Genomic DNA, 25,765 nt, shown 5'->3' on the forward strand with positions numbered 1-25,765 from the left:
TACACAGCTAGGGCGACTCGTGCATGGTTTCAGGAGAGGGAAATTGACTTATTGGAATGGCCAAGCCAATCACCTGACCTCAATTGAAAATCTGTGGCGGGAATTGAAATTGAGGGTACAGGAGAGAGTTCCAAGAAATCTTATCCAATTGAAAGAAATATGCAAGGAAGAGTGGGCTAAAATTCCTATTAGCATATGTGCTAATCTTGTGAACAAGTATTCCAATTGTTTAGAAGCAGTTTTGGCTGCTAAAGGTCACATGACGAAGTATTGAGTAAATTTTTGACGATGTGTTGGATACTTTTTGAACCTTAACTTTTACAAAATTGCAATTATCAAGTCAACATTTAATGATATTGTTGTTTTGATATGATATTTATATTTCACATGTAAAATTACATTAGAACAGTGTTTGTTTATGTTATTTTGTTGAATAGGCTTTAATTAAATAAAGTTTTTCCTTTGTGCCAGATACTTTTTGCACCCACTGTAGATTAGTCAATTTATTCTTTACCAAATTTAGTAAAGAAAAAATCAAAGTTGCACAGTGTTTTGAAATTTTAATCTAAAAATGCCATAACTTAAACTGGAACCCCAAAATAAAAACCCTAAGTAAGTGAAAAAATTTTGCCCAGCTTAATGAAGGCTACAGAGCGATTATTATAGTGGAAGGTATTCATATCATGGCATTAAAGAATGAAATTAAAATTTAGATTATATCTCATCTGGGTGTACCTGTTACCGTACTTGAAAATGTTATTTTCTGCCATCAAGAAGATGCCAATTGGTTCGTTTTCTACTTGGTTATGAACTTAAAGTTATTTTTTGAAAGAAAGTAATTTGCCTTTTTATAAAACTTTGTTAAAAAAAAAAAATGAAAAATAGTATTTACTTTTTATATTTAGGCCATTAAGTACAGGAAAAGTCCTAAAACAAAAATTTGATTCAATATTTGCTACAACGAAGTATGTGTACTTGTTTTTTTGATACAACTGTAAGGAATGTTTGTTTATGGGAATTTTATTGTTACTTAATTTCATTTTGTTTATAAAAATTTCATTTAAAGGGGTTTTATTTAATTTTTTCAAGTTAAAATTAGTTTTACTGAGTAGAATCACATTCCTGCATAAAAATTACTATTTAAAGGTATATTCAAGCTTTGGAATGTATACACAATCTTTGTAAGGATCAGGTAATTTCTTTTAAATAATTGTCCTAAAGATGACTTTGTAATCTGTTAACTCTTTGCACCATGTATCATGAAAAGCTCCTTTATTACTTAACATCATTTCTAATAAATCCAGCTGTGTTTTATTATTGTGTAGTTATTCTTTCTATTTTGAACGAGCTTTTTTTTTGTTGTCTTTTTGTATTTCAAAGTTTATCTTTTTTTCCATTAGAGTCAATTGGTAGAGAGCTACAATCGAGACCTTGTACATCTCACACAAAAGAAAGATAAAGCAAAAGAGGTAGGATTTTTTCTCTTATATTTTGCCTTTTTAAAATTGAAAATTCAATTACTCTCAACATTCAGATCTTTTTAGATTCAGTCGGATCTTCAAAAAGCGCAAGGTCAATTACAAATTACAAAAGATGAACTAAAAAAGATTGTAATTGATATGCAACCTATTGAGGTGTTGTTTTATATTTGTTTTTTACTTTTGATTTTGACTTTTTTTTTTCTATAACTAACTTTGCTCTTTAGACTCAACTGGAAAAACTGAAATCTGAGTCAGAAGATTATCTTAACCGTGAAAAAGATTTAGGTATAATGAATAATTTGCATATTAAGATACTTCTAACCAGGAAAAGTATTTATGTTTTTTAAGATGTGGCATCAGTGATTTCTGGCATCTCATTGCTTCAAGCTAGAGTAAATAGTTTAAAAGAATTTCTAAAATCAACTGAAAGCTATCTTATTCTTAAGATAAGATAGCTTTCAGTTGATTTTAAAGGTTTTAATATCTTTAATGAACTGCCTTAAAGTAACTATTTTTAATGGATTTATAAAGGATTTTGTCATAAAAAACAATTCAAACATTTAAACAAATCAAAACATTGCAAACAGAAGCCTTCTTATTACAAGCAAATCTTTCTTTTTCCATCAATTGTACACAGTTATCATGGATTTTTGATAAAGATTAGTGCAAATGTTGCCTATACCCACACCAAACTTTGGATAAAATTTCATTTGGATTGGTTAACTGGTTACGGATTTATGGCAGTTTTAGTTTAAATTTTGTTAGTTTTTTGCTACTTATACCTCAAAATGTTACCAATTACTGTGATATTTGGTCACTATTTTCAAAATAATGGTTACATGAGTGTTCTACTATGTAATACTGACAATTACTATTATAATTGTTTAATTGCTACATGTGCCTTTTTCATTTTATAGACCTGGTTTGACTTGGCTTATGCATAGCATGAAAATCTCAGTGTTTCCTAAGATATAAATAACTGCCAAAGTGCAAATAAATCCTTAAAAAAGTGCAAAACCTGGTCAAAAGACTACCAGTTGGTAAAACAAAAAAAAATGACTCTGTTAACAAATTTTTATTGACTTTTTTTTTGAATTTTTTATTGAATTTTTTATTGAATTTTTTATTGAATTTTTATTTAAAGACTTTTTATTATATCCATTAAATAGCAACTAATAACAATTCAAGACATGTTTTTTTATTTTCTCCATAAAAAATTTGTTAATAAATAGCTCAATATACTCTTTTAGTACAAATACTCTCTAATACTATTTTTAAATGTAATATCAAAGTTCATAATTTTTATATTAACAGCATTTAAGGATTTAGTTGGTTAAAATGTTCATTATAAACCGCAAGGTATGATTTTGTGCTCCTTATCTCTAATAGCTCAAATTATGACATTTTCAAATCTTTCAGCAAACTCCGGCTAAAGGATGAATTCAAAGCAAGCTTTGACCACTAAATTGAATGCTTCAGTTATGTGAAAGATGTTGTGAACCAAATTTGTATCAGCAAATTGCTGCAGCACATCCACATTTTTAAGAAGCTTTCTGCATTTGTTTTTGTCGAACTGGCCATCATGATATGAGCTAAGTTGAATGTGGAGGGCAGTTGGCCATTTCACAGCTTTTATCCAAGCAGTTTTAAGGATCTTGAAAAGATGATTGACATCTCCTAAGAGGAGATGCAATTCCATCAGTGGGATGATTTCTAAAATCAGAACATTGTCAGGCCCACTGATGATTGGCTTTTAAATGATTTTGTCAAACAGCTTTGCATTAGCAACATCCCCAACAGATTGCTGAAAAGACTTGAGGCTAGATTTGATTGTGCCCAGTGTTTGCAAGATTCCTGATTATCCAAGACTCTTGGATTTGACATCACACCATGTGTAAGGGTGCATACTTGAATGAGTTTGAAGACCACAAATTATGTTTGCAAATTTCATATTACAAGCCAAAATTAGTTTAAGTCCATCTGCATTAATCAGTGACCAGATTTGTTAAACATTGGAGTGAGTTTCTGGCAAATCTTCTGATACCGCTACAAGAATTTGCCTCTTGACTCCAGTGTCTTTGCCAGTCCTTTGAATGAGAGGCTGTTTTTGTGGCAGTTAGCTGGTTTCATCTCCTAACACAGTATCAACAATGCTTAGACAAAACTTGAGACAAAACCTTTGCCACCAACAAATTCCAAGCTTAATACTAACAACCAAGCTTAATAATAACCACCAGAAATTTTGTGAGATGATTAACATAATTCACAAGACTTGACAAATCATTGCAGTGAGCAACAACCCCACCTGTACCAGAATCTCCTTTTCCGTTGGTTATTTTTAGTTCACTGCAGTTGAAGAAATCACTTAAGTGTTGATCTGCTCTTAGAAAATTCATGTAAAAATTTGGCTCTACCATCTTGCTGCTTGATGTTTGATTTATAGTTCTTTTTATCTGTTGTTTGACAGGTCCGTATTTATTTGTACATTTACAAGAGCTGGAGTGATTAATTTTTGAGCACTTGATGGTGGCTGGGCACTACTTTGAGCTGAAACCAAAACATGCTCATTCTAAGTTTATAATAAACTTTGTTTAGATGTTTGTGTTAATCTTTTAAATTATTCATTTATAAAGAAATTAGAAACTTGTCAAAAGTATACTTCCTGAAATCTATATAGTCTCATTTCTTAACAGTCAAGAATTTCTTTCAATATATGTATGTAAAAATTATTTTAGTATAAATATTTACCAGGGGTTATTGTAAGTGGGGGCCCGCCAGATGCTTTAGTAAGTTGAGTAGTTCCTTTTGGAGGTAGTTCTTTATTGGAAATAACTCAAGGTGCAATCTGTTCAGCTGCTTTGGCATCATTTACTGCTAAAGATTGAAGGTTTTCCCTTTACTTTATTTGAGAGCATTGGTGTGGCAAACCATTTCCTAAAAGGCTGAGGCATCTGCTGAAATGCACCCTTGGTTCTTTCTCTATGGGTGGTTTGCTCTTCAAGAGGATGTCTTTCTTGCAGCTTTGAACAACCAATTTAGCAGATTAGGCAGTAATACATCTTGCCTCTTGTTTCAAGTCTCACTTGTATTAACTTGGAATCAAAGAAAGGGGGGAGTGCAACTTCCTTCCCCTCTTGTTTCCTGCGTGGTTATTATTAAGCTTGGTTGTTAGTATTAAGCAAAGTAGTTCTGCATGATTTGCAGAAACCTCAGGTTACCCAAGAATTGCTGATATTGATCTTGGTCTTGTACAGTTGGCATATTTGATCTACTTGGAAAACATTAAGCTGTCTTAAACATTTTTTCAGACAGAGCAAGCACACAAACTTTCAATTTTCATCATGAATCTTTGCTTGATTTGGTATTGTGTTAATTCACTAAATCTAACTTCACCAAATCAAACTCTGCCTTTTACAAAATTTAACCTAAGTTTATATTAGATAACAATCCACTTAACATAGTTACAATTATTAGCATACTTATAATTATTTGAATTAGTGATAGTTGTTAACAATTGTTAATGATACTTGTCAATAATGACAATTATTAACATACAAGTAATGTCATATTTGTTTTTCTCACAATTTTTCTGTTTTAACAGAAATAAATATTTTTTATTTTCTATGTAGGTATCCTTAGAAAAGCTTTTCAATCATTTTTTAGCATTTTTATGCATTTTGGCAGTAGTTTATACCTTAGGAAATCCCAAGATTTTCACGCTATGCATAAGCCAAGCCAAACCACGCTTTAAATAGCAAACCAATATTTTGTTCTATAAAATAAAAACGGTACATTTAGCAGTTAAACAATTATAATAATAGAAAAGTAAAAGTAGAACACTCGTGTAACCATTATTTTGAAAATAGTGACTGAATATCACAGTAATCAATGTTTTGAGGTATAAGTTGCAAAAAACTAACAAATTTAAACTCAAACTGCCATAAATCTGTAACCAGTTAACAAATCTGACTGAAATTTTATCCAAACTTTGATGCGGCTATAAAAAACATCTGCACCAATTTTTATCAAATTGTATAGTGGTGTTCATTCTACAGGTGTTTTTATTGACGTACTATGAAGTCAAAATTTCACTCACTTTGAGCTTTCAAATGAAATTATTTCCTGTTGACAAAATTTAAAGATTTCAAAATTAGCATTGTAGAGTACCTTGATGTGTACGCTATCACCTCATAAGTGGCGTTCTTGGGTCAGCAAGGTTTGCATCATCACGGTCCATGATAACCGTCTAGTAAATTGTTAATATTATAGTTGAAATGATGTTGGTAGTTTTTTACTTAAAAAAAAAAAAAGATTATTTTAAAAGTATGACAATAGCTAAAGAATCCCTGCTACAAACAGAAAGTCAATATTCTCTATATGGCGAAAGTTCATCTGATCTTCACATCACAGACCTAGCTACAGTGATGTTATTAAGTTTTCTACAAGTTTAGAGATTTTTAAAAGATAAAAAATACTTTTTATACAAAAACACTCAATAGTTAAAAATAAAGCTGTTGAATTGCAATCCAAAATTAGTTTCAATACCTGAAAAACTTTTTTTTATATAAAGCTGTTGTGGTTTTATGACATTTCCTGGAATGCAAAAGTAAAACCTTTGTCCAGAAAAATAATGAATAAAGATAAGGAAAAAGTGTTTGATCTGCTGGCATGTACCTACACTTTTATAACTTTTCCTTTTAATAGCAGGCATATCAAACGCTCTAAGTGTTGTATCTACATCTCTACAATATATATAAATCAATTCCCTTGACTGGTTTTAGGAACCAGTTATGTCAAACATAGTTTTCAAATTAATGTTTTCATTTAATAAACTAACAAGTTTATTTTTAAAGGACCAAAATTTCTGGCAGATTCATTACATTTGAATTCTTCTGTTAAATTTGTGCCAGTTGAGACAAACATTAAATGCCCCATTCCATCTGTTGTTAAAGATGTAAGAGGATATATATATATTTTTTTCTATTCAAACCACAGACTATTTCTAGAATATAGTCTTGAAATTTCTAGAGGGACTTTAGGTAATAAGGTTATGAGAGAAAAAGTAAGTGTGCAGTGTTGTAAATGCTTTGTTCATACTATTTGCACATTTTTTAAATATATGGTCAATCCATTGTGTTCAATGCATCTTTAAAGGTGCATCAAAACATGCATTTTTAAACTTAAATAAATTTTATTTTTGGAAAATTGAATCTAAATATAAAAAGGCACATCATTCATTTTCTTCATCTGTCTTAAGTTCTCTTTTATATAAACAAGTTTTTCAACTTTGAAAGCTGGCAAATTTGTTCTCCTGTCACCACAGATATTTCCAGTTGTGGAAAACACTCATTCGGAGCTGGAAGAAGCAACTGGAATTGCCAATGTTCTCCTGGCAAAGTGGGCAAGTTTGGGACGCTTAACTGGCTCTTCCAGTAATTAAGTATATCCCCATTATCAGCAATTGGTGTTGTTGTGAAATAGTTTTCTAACTCCGCCTTGATCTCTGTCATCAAGGAGATCCTTCTTTCTCGATTATCTACTACTTTTCCAAAAGTTTGGACCCTCAAACTTTTAGAAGACCTTCTTACATATCAGTGTTGTGTTTACTTTTGGCTGTGTTTGTGTCATTGTATCTTGTGTGTCATCAATGAGGGATTGTGATGTGTTGGGTGAGGGGGTGTTCTTAAGTTTGTCCTTGCACATGTTGAACACAGCTTCTTTCATGAATATTTTGCTCATGTTGTACATTTGCCCAATTCCATGTAATGTTGATCCTTTGTAATGTTGATCTTACACGTTTGCATATGTGTATTCTAAAACTTTAGCTTCTCATTCAAGAATCTTGTCATTTATTTAAAAAAAGTTATGATCAGCAACTTCTTTCATCATGGGATTGGGTGGATGATCATGTGAAATTCACTGCAATTCGTTTTCTAGATCAAGAAAGTTTTTCAAATTTTTTCAATAGATCAATCATTGTCCTCAATTGTTCAATCTCCTCTTCATCTGGTATTTTGTTGACTAGATTTTTTGAAACATCTTTTTCTGCTTCAATTTTGATGGCAGGCAGTAGCTAATTGATTGATTGTAATTAATGGAGCTCACTATTCCATCTGGTTGAGCAACTTTAAACTAGTTTGGTAATTGTAATATCTGGAATTTTCAAATCATGATATTTTTGAATTTTGGAATCATCTTATCACTTAAATTTCTCCACAATTCACATTTCGATGCAACACTTTGCACTATCAACTTTATTTTATGATCAACACACCAAAACACATCATTTATAACATAATCCTTTTCAGCTTTCTTCATGTTTGCTCCACCATTGCATGTTATTGTTGTGCACACATTTGGTCCCAACTACAGGCCAAGAAAAATGTTGTAAGGTGACCAAGAAGCTACTGTCCTTTTGTAAATACTTTCAAAAAAGGTGTTTAAAGTCATTGTTGTCAACTACATCTAAAGGCAACATGGCACTTGCTATTCACTGTATAATTGCAGTGATAACGTCTTTCTGTTCGTTGTCATTCCTAATCCAAGTTGGAGTTTGCATAGACAGTTGCAACTGTTGATCTTGCTTTCAAAAGCAAGTAAGTAACTGTTTAATCATACGTTGTCTTTTGAAAAGAGTTATTTTAAATAAAAAAGCATACCTTGTTGATTGTAGATTGTAAGTAGAAAATTGTTGTAGAAAATTTTCGCTGTTATGGTTTCAAAATTAGAATGATTTGAAAATTTAAAATGAGCAATATTTGCATGTGTCTTAGTAATATGTAAATTAATTTAATGATTTAAGATTTACATTATATTAAATGACCTATTTAATTGAACGATTTATGATTCATTTGATATGTTAGTTACTTATTTTTTCTCATGTGAAATGTAAAGACATCATAAGAACAAAGAATCAGAAATAAAAAAACAACAACTAATAAGTAATTTTATACCATTTTATGTAATATTTTTTATGTAACACATAAATTGTTCAGGTACATATTTGTTCAATTAACCATGTTCGTTGCATTGAACAAACTAATTGTGTTTAATGTATTGAACATGATGAGTTGTTCAATGCATCAAACACGATTGTTCGACTCTTCATTAGACAATACATTGTCGCACCCTTTAATTGAATACATTCAAACAGTATATATATGGTTAAGCATTAAAACAGTATATATATGGTTAAGCATTAAAACAGTATATATATGGTTAAGCATTAAAACAGTATATATATGGTTAAGCATTAAAACAATATATATATGGTTAAGCATTAAAACAGTATATATATGGTTAAGCATTAAAAAGTCTGAGAGATTTACTGAGAGGCTAAAACTAATGTTCCAATTTATTTAACTGATGTGTAAGTTGGATTCTGATGCTCAAGGTTTTATTTAGTCCATTATTTAAAGAAAAATTTTTTTAAGTCTAATCTGTGAGTTTTATTGCAGTCCTCCTGTATTCTGAGGAACAGGAATGTAGATTATTTGCAGTTGATAAGATTTTGGAAACAAGAATCACTCATTAAAGAGTCAAAGAATCAAATAAATGATGGTATAAGGGTAAATATAGTTCCAGCTATCAACTTTAAGTGTAGAAATTTATCAATATTGATAAACTGGAATGATATAAACTGTTTTGAGCCCCCTTTATGTAGTAGATCAAATGAAGAGCTTTTAGGATTACAGTCAGAAAAATTGCACCAAACTTTCTGTGCCACTCACAAGCAATTGAAAAGGAATTGAAACTAGATTATGAAGACAATGGGAAATCCATTAGTGTTAAGAAGACAAATGTTTTTAACCTTTCTTAATGTAAAAGTAGAAATCAACAAAAATCTTTTGAATTGTTTGAATAAATATTTTGCATCAGACTTAAAGAAAAAATGTTGTTGACTAAGTTCTGTTTGTCTAAAGTGTCCATTATTTCTTAATTATTTTTTTACTTAAAAGTGAAAGTGTATGGGAAGCAGCTTGTTCTATGAGTTTTGGGTAAAACAATCCTTTTTTTCAAAGGCTCATACAGCACTAAGAAAATATTTTATTGAAAAAAAAAGGTATTTATGTACAGTCCTACGTGGTACGTATCCTACATGTTAAATCATTTTAAAAAGTCTTATGTCCAATCCTGTTTCAAAAAAAAAGTTAATAAGCCATGGCCCACCCATGAGTTTATATTTAACAATGGAAGCATTTAAAAGTTAAGTCAAAACAAAATAGAATTAGGAAGACCTACAGCTTTCCTATTAGAAATAGTTTTTGTTTTATGTGTTTTTATTATTATATAAATATTTTTTTTCTTTTACATTTTTAATAAAAAAGTTATTATAATAATTATAAAATAAAAAATTATCTTTCCAGGAACTTTGGAAACAACTAAAGAGCATCTGAATAAAAATGCTTTGCAGTTGCGTAAAAACATTTCAAACTTGTTTGAAGGTAAATTTTCTGTTTCAGTATGTAAAATTTTATGAAAATTAAAGAAAAAAAAGAGAAAAGTTAATGATTAATGTTGGTGCTATTTTAACTTATGATGCCAACTTAAACTAACATTAATTAAATTACAATTTATTTTGATTTTATACCTTAAATAAAAGGTGAATATAGTGAATTAGAGAAAACTCGTTCTGAATTTGATGAAAATTTGCAAGCAAAGGAGGAAAATTTAAAAGAAGTAAGTTTTTCACTTAAATATATTTTATTCAATATTAATATCTGATATTTTAAAATAGGCTAACATTTTAGTTGCAAAAAATATTAAATCATATGGATAGTGAAATGGAACTCTTAAGTAAAACTCGAGCATCCCTTGATAAAGAGCATGGGAAGCTTCAGCAAGAGGCCCAGGTACCTTTCTTCTTTTTTTTTTTTCTTTTTTTCTTTTTTTTTTGTAAAAAAGTTTTTAGTTTAAACTTTAAGCAAACATCATTTTATTCCTCTATATAGATGCATGGTACTCTGGTGGAGGAGAGAGATGATTTAATTAGAAAAACCTCATTAAAACTTGGTCTTTCAGGTTGATATATTAAAAAAGTTTGTTCATTATTTTTTGATTAAATTTTCAAAAATACACTCAACTGTTTTTTATTGTTTTTGGCAGATCACCTATTTTTACTTTTTATCTCTTTTTGTTTACCTACTACCTTTTTGATAAAATCCGTTTTCCTCATTTGACAAAGCAAGCAAACACTCAAAAGCTTGACAATGTTTTAAAAATACTCAGCTGTTTCTTGTTCTAAAAATGATTTGGATTGGATTAACAGAATCTTTAACAAATTAAAGAGAAAATATTTATCATTTGACAAAACAAGCAAGAACTGAAAAAGTTAAAAAGTTTAACAATGTTTTAAAAAGCATGGTACTCAGCTGATTCCTGTTCTAAAAATAAGAATAGCAGAATCTTTAATAAGATAAAGAGAAAATATCAAAGTCTACACACAAATTTGTAACCAGTTTTAATTTATCCCCTCATTTCAAAAACGAAATGAAGAAATTATACATTCCAACTCCTAATGTGTTCTAATTCTAATCTAAAAAAAAGTAAAGTTTTTCTTTTCTTAAGCAACTCTTAAAAAAATACTGTGATAGAAGTAAACTTGGTACCTCTTTGTCTGAAAAATTTTTACATGAAAAAAGTATGAAGGAGTTAAGATGTTATTGGATGAATCAACCATTGTCAATCCACTGGGTGCAAAAGTGGAGTAGTTTACAGTTTGGGTAGTGCACGCTGGAATTCCAAAACAATATTTGCATTTTTTAACATTCACTCTTGTACCATAAAGATACAATTGTTTGTACTCTGTAAACTTATTTAAATCTGATACATGAGCTGATTATTTGTTGAATAATCAGGAATATGACCTAGAAGCCATATAAAGTCTTTCCGCTGCTTTAAAAGAATGTACTAAAGCAAAAAGCATACTTAATAGTTTTTAGTTACTAAGTAACCGTTTACCTTCTCAATTTCAAGATAAAACCAATGTGCTGAATGTAAAAATCACACAAGAACTTTATAAACATTGTAATAATGTGAAACTTATTTATTTTGAGTAATAAAACTTGATTGTTTGTTTTATTTCTATTAAAAATGATTATGAATATGAAAAAAATCCATATGTGTAATATTATATTGAAAGACATTTTTTTCATTAACTAAGATATAGAGAAAATGCTAAAGTAGCATGAATAAAATTTAGTCAAAATGGCAAGATTTGTTATTTTGTGTTTAAAACTTTTGAAATTTTTGATACTTTTTACTTTTGCAGGTTATAGCAATGATTGTTTTGGTCCGGAAGAAACAGAGCAGTTTTTGCAAAAGTTAAAAGAATTATTCCAATCAACTGATTCAGATGGCAAAAACCTCATAGTGAATATAGATATATATATATTGTTAAATTTCTTTTTTTTTTTTATTGATTTTGCTGATCATGAAAATTTTTTAATTTAAGGAAGCTTTTTTTGCTGTTTTTCAAGCAAAGTATTTTCTGTGATTTGTGTTTTATTATTTTATGCTTACATAAATGGAATAAAAATAATTTTAGAGCGTTTATGATAATAATTTGATGATAATTGAAGAAGGTATAAAGAATTGTGAAAAAGAAATTTATGGACTTCAAGGAGCAATAGATGAAAAACAGAACACAGTTGTAAGTTCATCATTGTTTTCATTTTAGTTTCACACCATTAAAATTTGGTTTTTATAGTTGTTTAAATTTTTTACTAACTCAGGTATCCAAACTAAGATTTGATAAAATAGTTTTTTCAGGTATTTAAGCCAAGTTTTTTGCACTTAGAAAAATAACTCTGCAAAGATTGAAAAAATCAAGAATGACCTTCGGTCTCTTTCAAATTCTGCAAGCCTACTACAGTCTGTTGAAATTAAATTAAGGATTTCTCAAACCAAACTGGACGAGTTCAAATCGAGTCTTGACCCAAATGCTGTTAATAAGGAAATTGATGAGCTTAAAGTTAAGAAAGAAAAGGCTGATGTCAAACTTTTGGATTTAAAAAATGAGGAGTCAATTATGTTGCAGCAATCAGATGCACAGAATAAAGTAGATATTTTTTGCAAAGAGCAAGATACAAAGCGCAACAACATAGAAGCACTGTAATATTTATTGCTTTAAACTTTATTTTTGAAGAATTTTCCTTTTGGTTTTTCCAATGATTGCTTTTTATGATGGTGGTGGTTTTGTGGTATTTAGGCTTGTAAAACATCATGATGAGTTAGAATCTTTATTTGGATGCAACAACATCCCTTTAAAAGATGAGCTTAGGAGCGAGTTACAAACTTACATTCAAGCCAAGCAGTCAGATCTGAAAAAACAAACGGATGAGTATGTAATGGTTGCACAAAGACTTGCTGGCTCAAAGACTAAGCAGCAAGACATATGGTAAATCATATTATAAGATTTTTTTAAACTTAAACAGTCCAAAAAGTCTTGATTTTGTAGTTTCTATTTCTATCCTTTTTTCTGCTTGTTTTTCTGCCCATTATTGATCAAACAGTGAAAATGCTTATTGGATGACATCATTTTTTAAAATATTTGATGACTTTATATAAATTCAGCAAAATATTTTTTTTGTCAATTACTTAACACTTGTTTATATATCTACTGAAAGGTACATCTATCTCCTCAACATATTCTTTATTATCTGCTTTCTTTTTTTTCTCTTTTCCTATTACTTTTATTTCATTTTTCTCTCTTTTTTAATTTTGTTTTATTTTTTGTTATAGCAAGCAGTTAGGTGAAAAAGAGTCAGACTTTAAAAGAAAAAATGAAGAGCTTTACAATGTATGTAAAGACAATGATTACTCTGCCTACAAAGATTCCATTCGGCAAAAAATAGAAAATATTACCAAGTAAGAAAGTTGTTCATTTTTTAACAAAAATTCATAGATTTGCTTTTTAGTTAAAAAAATGTTTTACTGAAAATCTAAAGGGTATCTGCCATATTGTAATTACTTGCAATCTCATTCAATAAAATATTTTTGCTGATAAGAAAATATTGGTTTGTTCACTGGTGCTTTCAAATATTGTGAATTTGCTGTGTTAAAAGATGAGCCTTATCTGTAAATAACATGTTAGAATTATTTAGAAAAACATTTTTTTAGTTCTGAAAAAAGTATATTTTAACAAGTCCATTAGAAATACCTTTTTGCGTTTTGATTTCTTAGCTCTCTTAGTGAAATGGGGGAATTTGAGAAAGTTTATCAAAAGTTTATCAGAAAACTTCATCAAGAAGGTAGTAAAGAAAAGGGATGCCCACTTTGTCACAGAGAATTTAAGAATACAGAAGAAGTCAACATTCTTCTGGAAAAGGTGCCTTCCTTTGATTTGCAATAGTTATTGAAAGTAGTTGACAAGTTTCTTCAATGATTAATTTGCTGTGTTGTTTTAGCTTTCCTATAAATTGGAATCATTTCCCAAAAAACGTACAGAAACCAAACATTTTTTCAACAAAGAGAAAGAGCTTCAAAAGAAGTTAGAAAACCTTATGCCTGTAAAAGTTGCTGTGAGAGATTTTTTAATAACTTTTTTAATGAGTAGAAAATATCATATTCTAAATTCTTTTTTAATGAGTAGAAATAGTATCATATTCTAAATACTTATTTGTTGGTACAAAAATTGAAGTTTGTTTGTTCTCTCCTGTTGAGTCACATCATCAGAGGGAAATAAAGAAGATCTTCAGCTGTTGTGATCTTTTCATGTGAAGTTTTAATGATGTGTTATACTTTCATGAAGAGAATTAATTAAAATGTAACAACCACAGTGAGACTTTAAAGAAATGTTAAGAAAGTGTTCTTTTTTCATAAAAAAAAAGAAAAAAAAAAAAGAAAAGAAAAGCAAACAAATACAACATTGATTATGAATTTGTTTGCCGTTGTTGATCATTTGAATTACATAGAATTCTATATCTATAATTGAATTGTATATATAGAATTGAGTAATTATATTGAATTATATAGTTTGCCGTTGTTGATAATTTGAATTATATAGAAACTTATTAAGTTTTAATTGAAAAGTAGAAGATTGTTTGGACAAAAGAGATTGTAAAAGAAAAAATCGTATAAGGAAAAGAAAAAGGAAAAGGTAAAGAAAGTAAATAAGGTATTTCAAAAATATTTCTATTGAAAATCAAAAGATAAAGTTGACTGTAAGTTTAAAAAATTAGAAGAGGAAGGAAAAGTAAATTTTAATACCATTTTGATACTAAAAATCAGACAAAACAAGAAAACACACAAAAATATTATAGTATACATATTAAGATAATATATATATAGTATACATATTAGATAATATACATATTATAATACATATTAGATAATATACATATTATAGTATACATATTAGATAATATACATATTATAGTATACATATTAGATAATATACATATTATAGTATACATATTAGATAATATACATATTATAGTATACATATTAGATAATATACATATTATAGTATACATATTAGATAATATACATATTATAGTATACATATTAGATAATATACATATTATAGTATACATATTAGATAATATACATATTATAGTATACATATTAGATAATATACATATTATAGTATACATATTAGATAATATACATATTATAGTATACATATTAGATAATATACATATTATAGTATACATATTAGATAATATACATATTATAGTATACATATTAGATAATATACATATTATAGTATACATATTAGATAATATACATATTATAGTATACATATTAGATAATATACATATTATAGTATACATATTAGATAATATACATATTATAGTATACATATTAGATAATATACATATTATAGTATACATATTAGATAATATACATATTATAGTATACATATTAGATAATATACATATTATAGTATACATATTAGATAATATACATATTATAGTATACATATTAGATAATATACATATTATAGTATACATATTAGATAATATACATATTATAGTATACATATTAGATAATATACATATTATAGTATACATATTAGATAATATACATATTATAGTATACATATTAGATAATATACATATTATAGTATACATATTAGATAATATACATATTATAGTATACATATTAGATAATATACATATTATAGTATACATATTAGATAATATACATATTATAGTATACATATTAGATAATATACATATTATAGTATACATATTAGATAATATACATATTATAGTATACATATTAGATAATATACATATTATAGTATACATATTAGATAATATACATATTATAGTATACATATTAGATAATATACATATTATAGTATACATATTAGATAATATACATATTATAGTATACATATTAGATAATATACATATTATAGTATACATATTAGATAATATACATATTATAGTATACATATTAGATAATATACATATTATAGTATACATATTAGATAATATACATATTATAGTATACATATTAGATAATATACATATTATAGTATACATATTAGATAATATACATATTATAGTATACATATTAGATAATATACATATTATAGTATACATATTAGATAATATACATATTATAGTATACATATTAGATAATATACATATTATAGTATACATATTAGATAATATACATATTATAGTATACATATTAGATAATATACATATTATAGTATACATATTAGATAATATACATATTATAGTATACATATTAGATAATATACATATTATAGTATACATATTAGATAATATACATATTATAGTATACATATTAGATAATATACATATTATAGTATACATATTAGATAATATACATATTATAGTATACATATTAGATAATATACATATTATAGTATACATATTAGATAATATACATATTATAGTATACATATTAGATAATATACATATTATAGTATACATATTAGATAATATACATATTATAGTATACATATTAGATAATATACATATTATAGTATACATATTAGATAATATACATATTATAGTATACATATTAGATAATATACATATTATAGTATACATATTAGATAATATACATATTATAGTATACATATTAGATAATATACATATTATAGTATACATATTAGATAATATACATATTATAGTATACATATTAGATAATATACATATTATAGTATACATATTAGATAATATACATATTATAGTATACATATTAGATAATATACATATTATAGTATACATATTAGATAATTTACATATTATAGTATACATATTAGATAATATACATATTATAGTATACATATTAGATAATATACATATTATAGTATACATATTAGATAATATACATATTATAGTATACATATTAGATAATATACATATTATAGTATACATATTAGATAATATACATATTATAGTATACATATTAGATAATATACATTTTATAGTATACATATTAGATAATATACATATTATAGTATACGTATTAGATAATATACATATTATAGTATACATATTAGATAATATACATATTATAGTATACATATTAGATAATATACATATTATAGTATACATATTAGATAATATACATATTATAGTATACATATTAGATAATATACATGCACTTTTTTTCTTGATTTTCTTTTTTATGCAACTCAGATTTTTTCACTTCTTAGATTTTTTTTTTTTTTTTTTAACCATCTTTTTTCTGTAACTTTTTAATGATGGTTGTGAAACAACCTTGTGGCATATGCCTTAAAGCAGCAGCTAAAAATCACTCAGCTATCCAATGTGATCTATGTGACAAATGGATACACATAAAATGTAATCATGTTGACAAACTGACATGAAAAAATCAAAACTTTAAATAGCTGGTACTGCCTAATCTGTACAATAACATTTCTTCCTTTCTCTAATATTTCTGATCTTGATTTATCTACCACATTTGCAGGAAAGTCACTGAAATTTAATCTTGTTAAAAATCTATTTGATAATCCAAATTTGAAAAACCTTTTTGGGGACCTCAATGACTCATCTTACACTTCAATCAACTGTAAATATATAGATGTTCCTAGGTACAATGACTTATCCCGAAATTCTGTAAGTTATCTCCATATAAATATATCTTCACTACCATATCATATTGACAATTTTAAAATACTATTAGCATCTTTTAATAATATGCCTGATATTATTGGAATAACGGAATCTAACCTGCGTGATAAAGATGTGTCTATAACTCTTGTTGATTTAGACGGATATGTAACCGTTCACATGCCAACTAAAGCTAAAAAGGGTGGTGCTTTGATGTATATTAAGTCTAGTTTAAACTTTAAAATTAGAACTGACTTGATCCTGGTTAAAAGTAAACAACTCGAATCTATATTAATTGAAGTAATAAATGTTAAAAAAAGCAACTTAATAGTTGGTTGTTTATATCGTCATCCAACAATGCGTCCATCTGAATTTGTTGATCATTACCTTAATTCTCTTCTTGAGAAAATTAGCTTTGACAAAAAAAGTTTATGTTAATGGGAGATTTCAACTTTGACTTGTTCAAATACAATACATCCAATGAAGTTTCACATTTTTTAGAATCAATGGTTTCAAGTTCTCTTTTTCCTTTTATTATACAGCCTACACGCATAACCACTCATTCTGAAACAGTAATTGATAAAATTTTTTAAAATTTTTATTCTTCTGATATAATCTCAGGCAATCTTAACGCTTCAATATCTGATCATCTTGCTCAGTTGCTGCATTCCAAAACGCAAATTTCACTTGAATCTATTTTTAGGAGGTGCTTTAAAAACTTTAAAAAAGCTGAATTTATCCAAGATATTTCAAATGTTGAATGGGATGATTTTATAAAAGAAGATAATGATGTCAATTGTTCCATTAAAAGTTAATTGAAATTTTTGATTGTATTTTGAACAAACATGCCCGTTACAAAAAATTGACAAAAGATCAAGTAACTAGTGATAATAAACCTTGGTTTACAAAAGGCATTCTCAAGTCAATAATAATTAAAAATAAACTTCATAAAAAATATTTAAAATCAAAAGACTGTAGAAAGAAAAATTTACTTTTTATAAAGTTTAAACAATATCGTAATAGTATAAGAAATCTTATAAAGTTTAGCAAAAAGGAATATTACACAAACTTTTTAAGTCGCAATATCAATAATATAAAAAAACACCTAGAAAGTTATAAAAGAGTTGATAAATGTAAAGCCAAATAAAAGTTACTCCCCAACAAGCATACTGATCAACAACAAATGCGAAACTAATCCTAAAGCTATCTCTGATCATTTTAACAATTTCTTTACTACGATTGCTTCTAAATTATCCAATGGAATTCCAAATTCTAGATTCAACTTTCAAAAGTATCTGACCAATCCTAATAGCAACTTTTTTTATGTGCAACCAATAACTGAAGAGGAAACCCTTGACTATATAAATTCCACTATCATAGAAGGTAAGAGTGTTGGACCGAACAGCCTTCCAACAAAACTTCTTAAACTGGTGTCAAAAATTCTATGCAAACCATTAAGTATCATGTTAAATAATTCATTTTGCAAAGGAATATTTCCTGATGTCTTCAAGCTGGTCCAAGTTATTCCAGTCCACAAAAAAGGATCTATGGTTGATGGCACCAACTATCGTCCAATTTCTCTTCTTTCTAAGCAAAGTTTTTGAAAAAGTTATGCATAATAAATTATACGACTTCCTAAACCAAAATCAATGCTTATATAAACACCAGTTTGGCTTTTGTAAAAAGCATTCTACAGCTCACACTCTTATCGAAATTACAGAAAGTGTAAGAGCTGCTCTTGATAATGGAAACTTTGCCTGATTGATTTACAAAAAGCTTTTGACACCGTAGACCATGACATTCTCCTATCAAAGCTTAACTATTATGGTGTACGCGGCATACCCTTCCAATGGTTTAAATCATACCTTTCCAATCGTCAACAGTTTGTTACTTTAAATGGCACCTTCTCAGACATTAAAAGCGTTTGCATTGGTATTCCTCAGGGATCCATATTAGGTCTTCTTCTCTTTATCATTTACATCAATGATCTTAATCTTTCTATCAAACATTCAAATACGTAGCATTTTGCTGATGATACAAATCTTCAATTAATGACCAACTCCCTCAAAAAACGAAATAAATATACTAATGAGGGTATGGCTAGTCTTGTTCAATGGCTCCGAGCAAATAAAATCTTATTGAATACTTAAAAAAACAGAAATAGTAATATTTAAGACACAATATACTAAATTTTCTAAAAAAACTAACAAGAATTTTCCAAAATACTTGAACTTTAGGATAAGTGGTCAAAAGCTGCCTTTGTCTAGTAACATAACTTATTTTGGTGTTGTGATAGATGAGAAACTTTCATTTAAAACACACATAAACAACCTTACTCTCAAATTAAACCGTTCCAACGGCATGTTAGCAAAAATTTGACACTACATTAGTTTTGAAACATTACTATATATCACTCAATTTTTGGTTCACATTTACAATATGCATGCCAAGTTTGGGGACAATCTAAAACCGTCTGTCTTTCTAAAATTGTTTCACTTCAAAATAGAGCATTACAAATAATTAATTTCTGCCCAAGAAACTTCCCTACTGACATCCTGTATCTTACATCCAAAGCTCTTCGTTTCTATGATTTAATCCAGTTTCTAAATTGTTCATTTGTCTGGGATCAACAACACGGTCTCCTTCCTTCCATATTTCGTAACTACTTTAAAGTAGGACAACGTGTGGGCATAACCTAAGATCAGTCACTTTTAACAACTTAACCATCCCACAAAAATAGACAACTAAACATGGAATAAATTCCATTACATATCAGTGTATCCTTTCTTGGAACACCCTTCTGTACACCCTAAAAACAGATTTTATCCTTACATCCAAGAATCTGTTCTTAAAGTCACTCCATCATTTTTACCTAAAAAGTTTCGCTTAACTTTAAATAACTTTAGATAAAATCTTCTTTACCTCTATAACTTTTTTCTTTATGTTTATGTACATTTTATAATTTCTTATTTGTGTATATGTGTATATATGTATGTACATGTGAATACATTGCAATAACTATTTGACCTATATTTTAACTCTTTTAAAAGTCTGTTTTATAAGTGTTACTTACAAATTTTTGTAAAGTTCTACTTTTACTTTTAGTTTATTTCTTATGTTTTTCTCTTGTCTTTTCTTTATCTTATTTAGGTCATTGCGTTTTGTTAGTGAATTACTATTTGCAATGAACTGTGTTTTTTGTAACATCTTTAACACGAAATATATTGATATTGATATTGATTGATATTGATAAATATTTTGGTTTAAATTTTTTTTTAGTTAGACAATTTGTGCATTGAAATACCTCAACTAAAATCAAGTTTGGATAGTTTGAACAAAGAAATTGAGAATGAAAGGATTCAGTTGGATAAAGCAAGCAATTTTATATTTTTATAATGACTAAATATACCTTACTTTCTCAGAGGATAAGTTTTACATCATATATAAATACAGGTAAAAGAAAAACAGACAGTGCTTGAAGATGAAGAGAGGATGGCCAATTTCATAATGAGCGACATCAACAAAATAGATGACTATTTAACAGATATAAAAGGTTTAAATTTTTTTAATGAAAATCAATTTCAAACCAGGTTTAAAATTGATTTTAAATTATTTTTAACTTTGTCTTTTTCCGCAGATTTATTTTTAAACTTGTCTTTTTCCACAGAATTGGATAAAAAGATTGAATCAGAGCGTATCAAACTTTTTGGGGTAATGCCGGGTCATACATTACAATCTTTAAGAGATGCAGTTAAAGATGCTGAATCTGAAGCTAGCAGTCTTGCAAATAATATCAATGCGAAAAGGGATATTCTTAATGATTATCAAGAACAAACTAGTAAACTGGAGAGAGAAGTTAACAGTCATCAGGCAGATAAGGTTTTTTATTTTATTTTTTGTTTGTAAATAAATTTCAATGATTAATAGTTTTATAGAATGCAATACCAGATAATTATACAAGGTGCTTCATTCTTATTTTTATTGAGCTTTTTTTCTATAGCTAAATTTGCAAAGTAAGCTTCAAGAACAATCAACCCTTGAAAAACAACTTCAAGAGCTCAATGAAACAAATCAAACTTATGAAAACGAAATATCCAATGCTTCAAATAAACTCAATCTTTTAAAATCAGATCTACCAAACAAATATGCCAATAAAGCTAAGGTAATTGAAGAAAAAGATGCAAATGAAGAATCAATCAAAAAAAAGCTTAATGAAATTAAAGATAATCAAAATAGAATAAAGGAGAAAAAAAAGAAAATAAATAGGTTGTTCTTCTATGTTGTTAAATAGGTGTGTTGTTTTCTGTGTTGGTGAAAGCATTGTTTCAATCAATCCTCATTATGACATTGCTTATGTTTTAGCTACACTGAAGACGGTAAAGAAAATGAAATGTTACAAAATCAAACAAGTCTAAAAGATATAGAGGATAAAGTCAAAAAAGCTGGAGAAGACCGTAAAAAAAAGGCAGAGGAAAAAGCAAAAATATCTGAAGAGCTTACCAGACAAAAGATTAGAGTACGAGAAATTGAGGATAATCTGGAGTTGATACAAGTTAAGGTAAGTTTTTCTTATGAAAATTTCTACCAGTTAACAGTTTAAAATTCAATCAAAAGATATACTGTTGTTTGTAGGAATCAAAATAAGTATTTTTCAGAGGTCACATGAATAGAAAAATATAAATATTTGTCATCACCTGTAATAAAAAATTCCAATATTTTAAGAGCTGTAAATGAAATTTGTATGAATGCTTTTTAAATTACTTTTTTAAATAAGGTGTTTACTAAAAATACTTTAATTCTGCAGAGTTTTTTGAAGAGTGAGTTTTATGCAGTTTTTATATCTGGTCCTCTAATCTTTCTTCCTCGTAATCTTTTGTGTAACCACAAAAAAAGATCTTTTGTAAACAGTAATTCAGTTTCCTGATTCCTGTTTCGCTGTAAAGAACTGGAAACACTTTTTGGTATTTTTAGGTACTTCAAGTAATACCTAAAGCTTCACTTGTAAATTTTTTTACTAAAAAGAGAAAATATTTTTAACTTGTTGCAATTACAGGATAAAATTGATTTGATCGAGAATCAAATCAAGAAGCTGAAAGCTGACTTATCAAAGTATGGTGACTACAGTTGTTTTGTTTCCAAAAAAGAAAATCTGCAGGAAAAATTAAATAACTGCAGGTCTGAAAAAACTGAAAAGGAAGGTTTTAAAAAACTGTTTGAAGCAGCTATAGCTGGGTGTGAGAAGGAGTTAGGTATAAATCCTCTTTATTGAATTTTTTAAAATAAATTTTGTTTCTTTATCCTATTCTTTAATGCAAAAAAGTCTTAACAATTTTTGCAGTGTACATGAAAATAATAAATCATTTTGGTTTGTATTTTTAATTAGCCAGCAGCATGTATGCAGATGCAGAACCAAAATATTGTGAAAAGCTTATTGAAATTGAAACAACTGAGTTGGCTAATCAAGACCTTGAAAAATACTATAAAGGATTAGATAGTGCTATAATGCGCTATCATGGTTTAAAGTTGGAAGAAATCAACAAAATAATAAAAGAATACTGGATAAAAACTTACAAAGGAAATGATATTGACACCATTGAAATCAAAGCAGAAGAGGAAAAAGGAACTGGAGCTGCAAAAACAAGACACTCATATAATTACAGGGTAAATAAATATAAAATATAAGAATAAATAGGTTGAGAATTAAAAAAAAAACAAATTTTTTAAAAAGTAACTGGATTGACTAGTTACTTTGTCTTGCTCAGTTTTTATGCTCCACCAGTTAGCTTACATAAAGATGCAAAACACAGAAACGAGCTGTTATGCTCATAATACTTTATTACATGATCAAGTATTGGGGTTTTTAAAACCTCATATCAACCATACCATAGTTAATTACTATGATATTACTCATGATCTTATAGAGAAAATTGAGTTGTTTAATTTTCTACTAATACTTTGTATTTTTGTGTGCTTTACAAGGTAGTCATGTTGAAAGGTGGTGTCTCCCTTGATATGAGAAGCAGATGTAGCTCTGGACAAAAGGTCAAAAGATATTGTAACTATTACTACTATTCTATTATCTCAAATATTTTTGAAGAAAGGGGAAATGCAATTTACTTTATAAGTATAAACTAGTGGTTGTAAATAAAATTATTTTTAAAAAAATTACTTTTTAAAATTTTAGATATCATAAAAGTTACTTTTTGAAATAATTTTTTAGGTATTAGCTTCATTAATTATACGCTTAGCATTGGCTGAAACTTTCTGTTTGAATTGTGGAATTCTGGCTTTAGATGAACCCACAACAAACTTAGATGAAGCCAATATTGAAAGTCTTGCAAACTCTCTGAAAGAGTAAGTTATTATTTTGTCATCATGGAAATGGTCTAAAAACTTCTCTCACTTATTTCGCATTCAAACTTTATAAATAAAGTTCTTTTAGCTATGTAATGCATGGAAATATTTTTTTTATAATAAATATTTGCAGCATCATCGACCTGCGGCAAACCCAAAAGAATTTTCAACTGCTAGTAATTACCCACGACGAAAGATTTGTGCAGGAACTAGGAAGATCAGATTGTGTGGAGCATTATTTTAGAGTGTATAAAGAAAAGTATACATGTTTTGTTTGACTTTTCATTAGTTACATATTGATGGTGTGATGCAAAAATAAAATTCCTAAAATAGTTTTAGCATTTTTTTTTACAGGTTTTTAAATTCAAAGTTTTTTTTTTTTCAGTGGATGTTCAAAGATCCACCGATTGCTCATGGACACTAGAGACTAATAATATTGATAAATATTATTATAGATACTTTTCTAATAATTAGTAATTCACAATACATAAACAATACATAATATTGATTGATATTATTTTTATTATAGATACTTTTGTAATAATTAGTAATTAACAATGCATAAACAATACATAATATTGATTGATATTATTTTTATTATAGATACTTTTGTAATAATTAGTAATTAACAATGCATAAAAAATACATAATGTTGATTGATATTATTTTTATTATAGATACTTTTGTAATAATTAGTAATTAACAATGCATAAACAATACATAATGTTGATTAATATTATTATAGATACTTTTGAAATAATTAGTGGTTAACTATACATAAACTGATTAGATTAAAAATCATTCCAAACATTGAGGATGTTTTTAAATTTGTATGTAGGTCAATATATATATAGAGAGAGAGGATGAAATAGTATTGCGTTAGAAAATAATTTTTAAAGATTTGTTGTTCAATCTTTATAATAAATTTTGTAAGCAAACTGGAAATGTTGGTTTTTATTACATTGAAGTTGTTATTTTTAATGAGCTCCTAATAAAGTTCCAACATAATATAAATTATTAGGAGCATACATTCTTGATTTTTTAACCTGTTCTGAAGACAATGTTCTTTATTATTCAATGCCTATTTATTTGTTACTTCTTTTTTATTTTGACTGTATTTGTGTATTTGATACCCAATATTTGTTAATTATATCCTATAATACAGTTATGTTAGTACTAGTGATTGGCGAGAGCCCTGGCCCTGGCTAAATCTGGTCTTTTTACCAATTATAGTTCTACCCCCACTTAAAAAAATAATATTAGCAAGGGTTAAAAAGGCCGGGGGCTGAAAAAAAATTTTTAATTTACAAGTTTTTTGCTGCTGGAATTTTTTTTGTATGCTTTGATGTAAAAGAAGCATTTGAAAAAGAATAAAAGCAGCCTAGGCCCCAACCTTGATTTATCAAACCGGACCCCAGCCCTTCGCAATAATCAGCTTCTGTCCATTTTTATTTGATACCATTTATTATGTTCTTAATGAAATTTGAAATGTTTGAATCATAAAAAGAGTTACATAAAATTTTTATATCACATTTTCTTCAAAAAAAAAAGCTTTTTTTTACGACAAAACATGGTGGACAAATCAAAACGATGCATTTTTTATGAGCTTTAATTGCCTATTGTTTTCACATTTATCATAGCGGTGCTCTAAAATAATAAAATAGGTTTACAACATTTTATCTAAACTAAAATTATATTTAACTTGTGATGCGCAAAAAATTGCAATAAAATGGTTTACGACAATTTAGGAAGCGTTTTATGTAAAAATGTAAGAGATTTTAAAAGTCGAAAACGTCAAGCTGAAATTTGTAGAAAATATAATTTTTGGCAACATAAAATAATGCACATATACTGTATTTTAAGAAG

The 25,765-nt window shown here is 27.5% G+C and overlaps 1 protein-coding gene across 6 annotated transcripts in view; it reads left to right on the forward strand.

Moving 5' to 3' along the window:
• LOC145187284 (DNA repair protein RAD50.L-like) overlaps positions 1-24,416 on the forward strand; it is a 35,556-nt gene extending 11,140 nt beyond the window's left edge. Inside the window, exons 6-33 of one of the 6 annotated variants that reach the window (XR_016456191.1) lie at positions 714-787; positions 906-965; positions 1,147-1,192; positions 1,401-1,469; positions 1,545-1,634; positions 1,706-1,766; positions 9,848-9,925; positions 10,084-10,160; positions 10,232-10,333; positions 10,433-10,502; positions 11,752-11,852; positions 12,028-12,132; positions 12,280-12,593; positions 12,691-12,879; positions 13,224-13,349; positions 13,665-13,809; positions 13,889-14,002; positions 20,825-20,917; positions 20,999-21,098; positions 21,213-21,424; positions 21,546-21,811; positions 21,908-22,103; positions 22,599-22,794; positions 22,929-23,206; positions 23,525-23,587; positions 23,839-23,899; positions 24,033-24,158; positions 24,285-24,362. Coding sequence is in view for 3 of the 6 variants with exons in the window: in XM_090099663.1 (XP_089955789.1) it covers positions 714-787; positions 906-965; positions 1,147-1,192; positions 1,401-1,469; positions 1,545-1,634; positions 1,706-1,766; positions 9,848-9,925; positions 10,084-10,160; positions 10,232-10,333; positions 10,433-10,502; positions 11,752-11,852; positions 12,028-12,132; positions 12,280-12,593; positions 12,691-12,879; positions 13,224-13,349; positions 13,665-13,809; positions 13,889-14,002; positions 20,825-20,917; positions 20,999-21,098; positions 21,213-21,424; positions 21,546-21,811; positions 21,908-22,103; positions 22,599-22,794; positions 22,929-23,206; positions 23,525-23,587; positions 23,766-23,899; positions 24,033-24,158; positions 24,285-24,330 (3,531 nt within the window). In the remaining 3 variants the exon portion in view is untranslated. Of the gene's footprint in view, positions 1-713; positions 788-905; positions 966-1,146; positions 1,193-1,400; positions 1,470-1,544; positions 1,635-1,705; positions 1,767-1,854; positions 1,874-9,847; positions 9,926-10,083; positions 10,161-10,231; positions 10,334-10,432; positions 10,503-11,751; positions 11,853-12,027; positions 12,133-12,279; positions 12,594-12,690; positions 12,880-13,223; positions 13,350-13,664; positions 13,810-13,888; positions 14,003-20,824; positions 20,922-20,998; positions 21,099-21,212; positions 21,425-21,545; positions 21,812-21,907; positions 22,104-22,598; positions 22,795-22,928; positions 23,207-23,524; positions 23,588-23,765; positions 23,900-24,032; positions 24,159-24,284 lie in introns of those variants that run through there. The other 5 variants (XM_090099663.1, XR_016456193.1, XR_016456192.1 and 2 more) reach the window with 5 other exon arrangements.
• The last annotated feature ends 1,349 nt before the right edge of the window (positions 24,417-25,765 follow it).

This window comes from Hydra viridissima, unplaced genomic scaffold (assembly GCF_058129835.1).
Source record: "Hydra viridissima isolate aposymbiotic clone 2 unplaced genomic scaffold, HvirCarnegie_v1 scaffold_10, whole genome shotgun sequence".
NCBI classification, from domain to species: domain Eukaryota; kingdom Metazoa; phylum Cnidaria; class Hydrozoa; order Anthoathecata; family Hydridae; genus Hydra; species Hydra viridissima.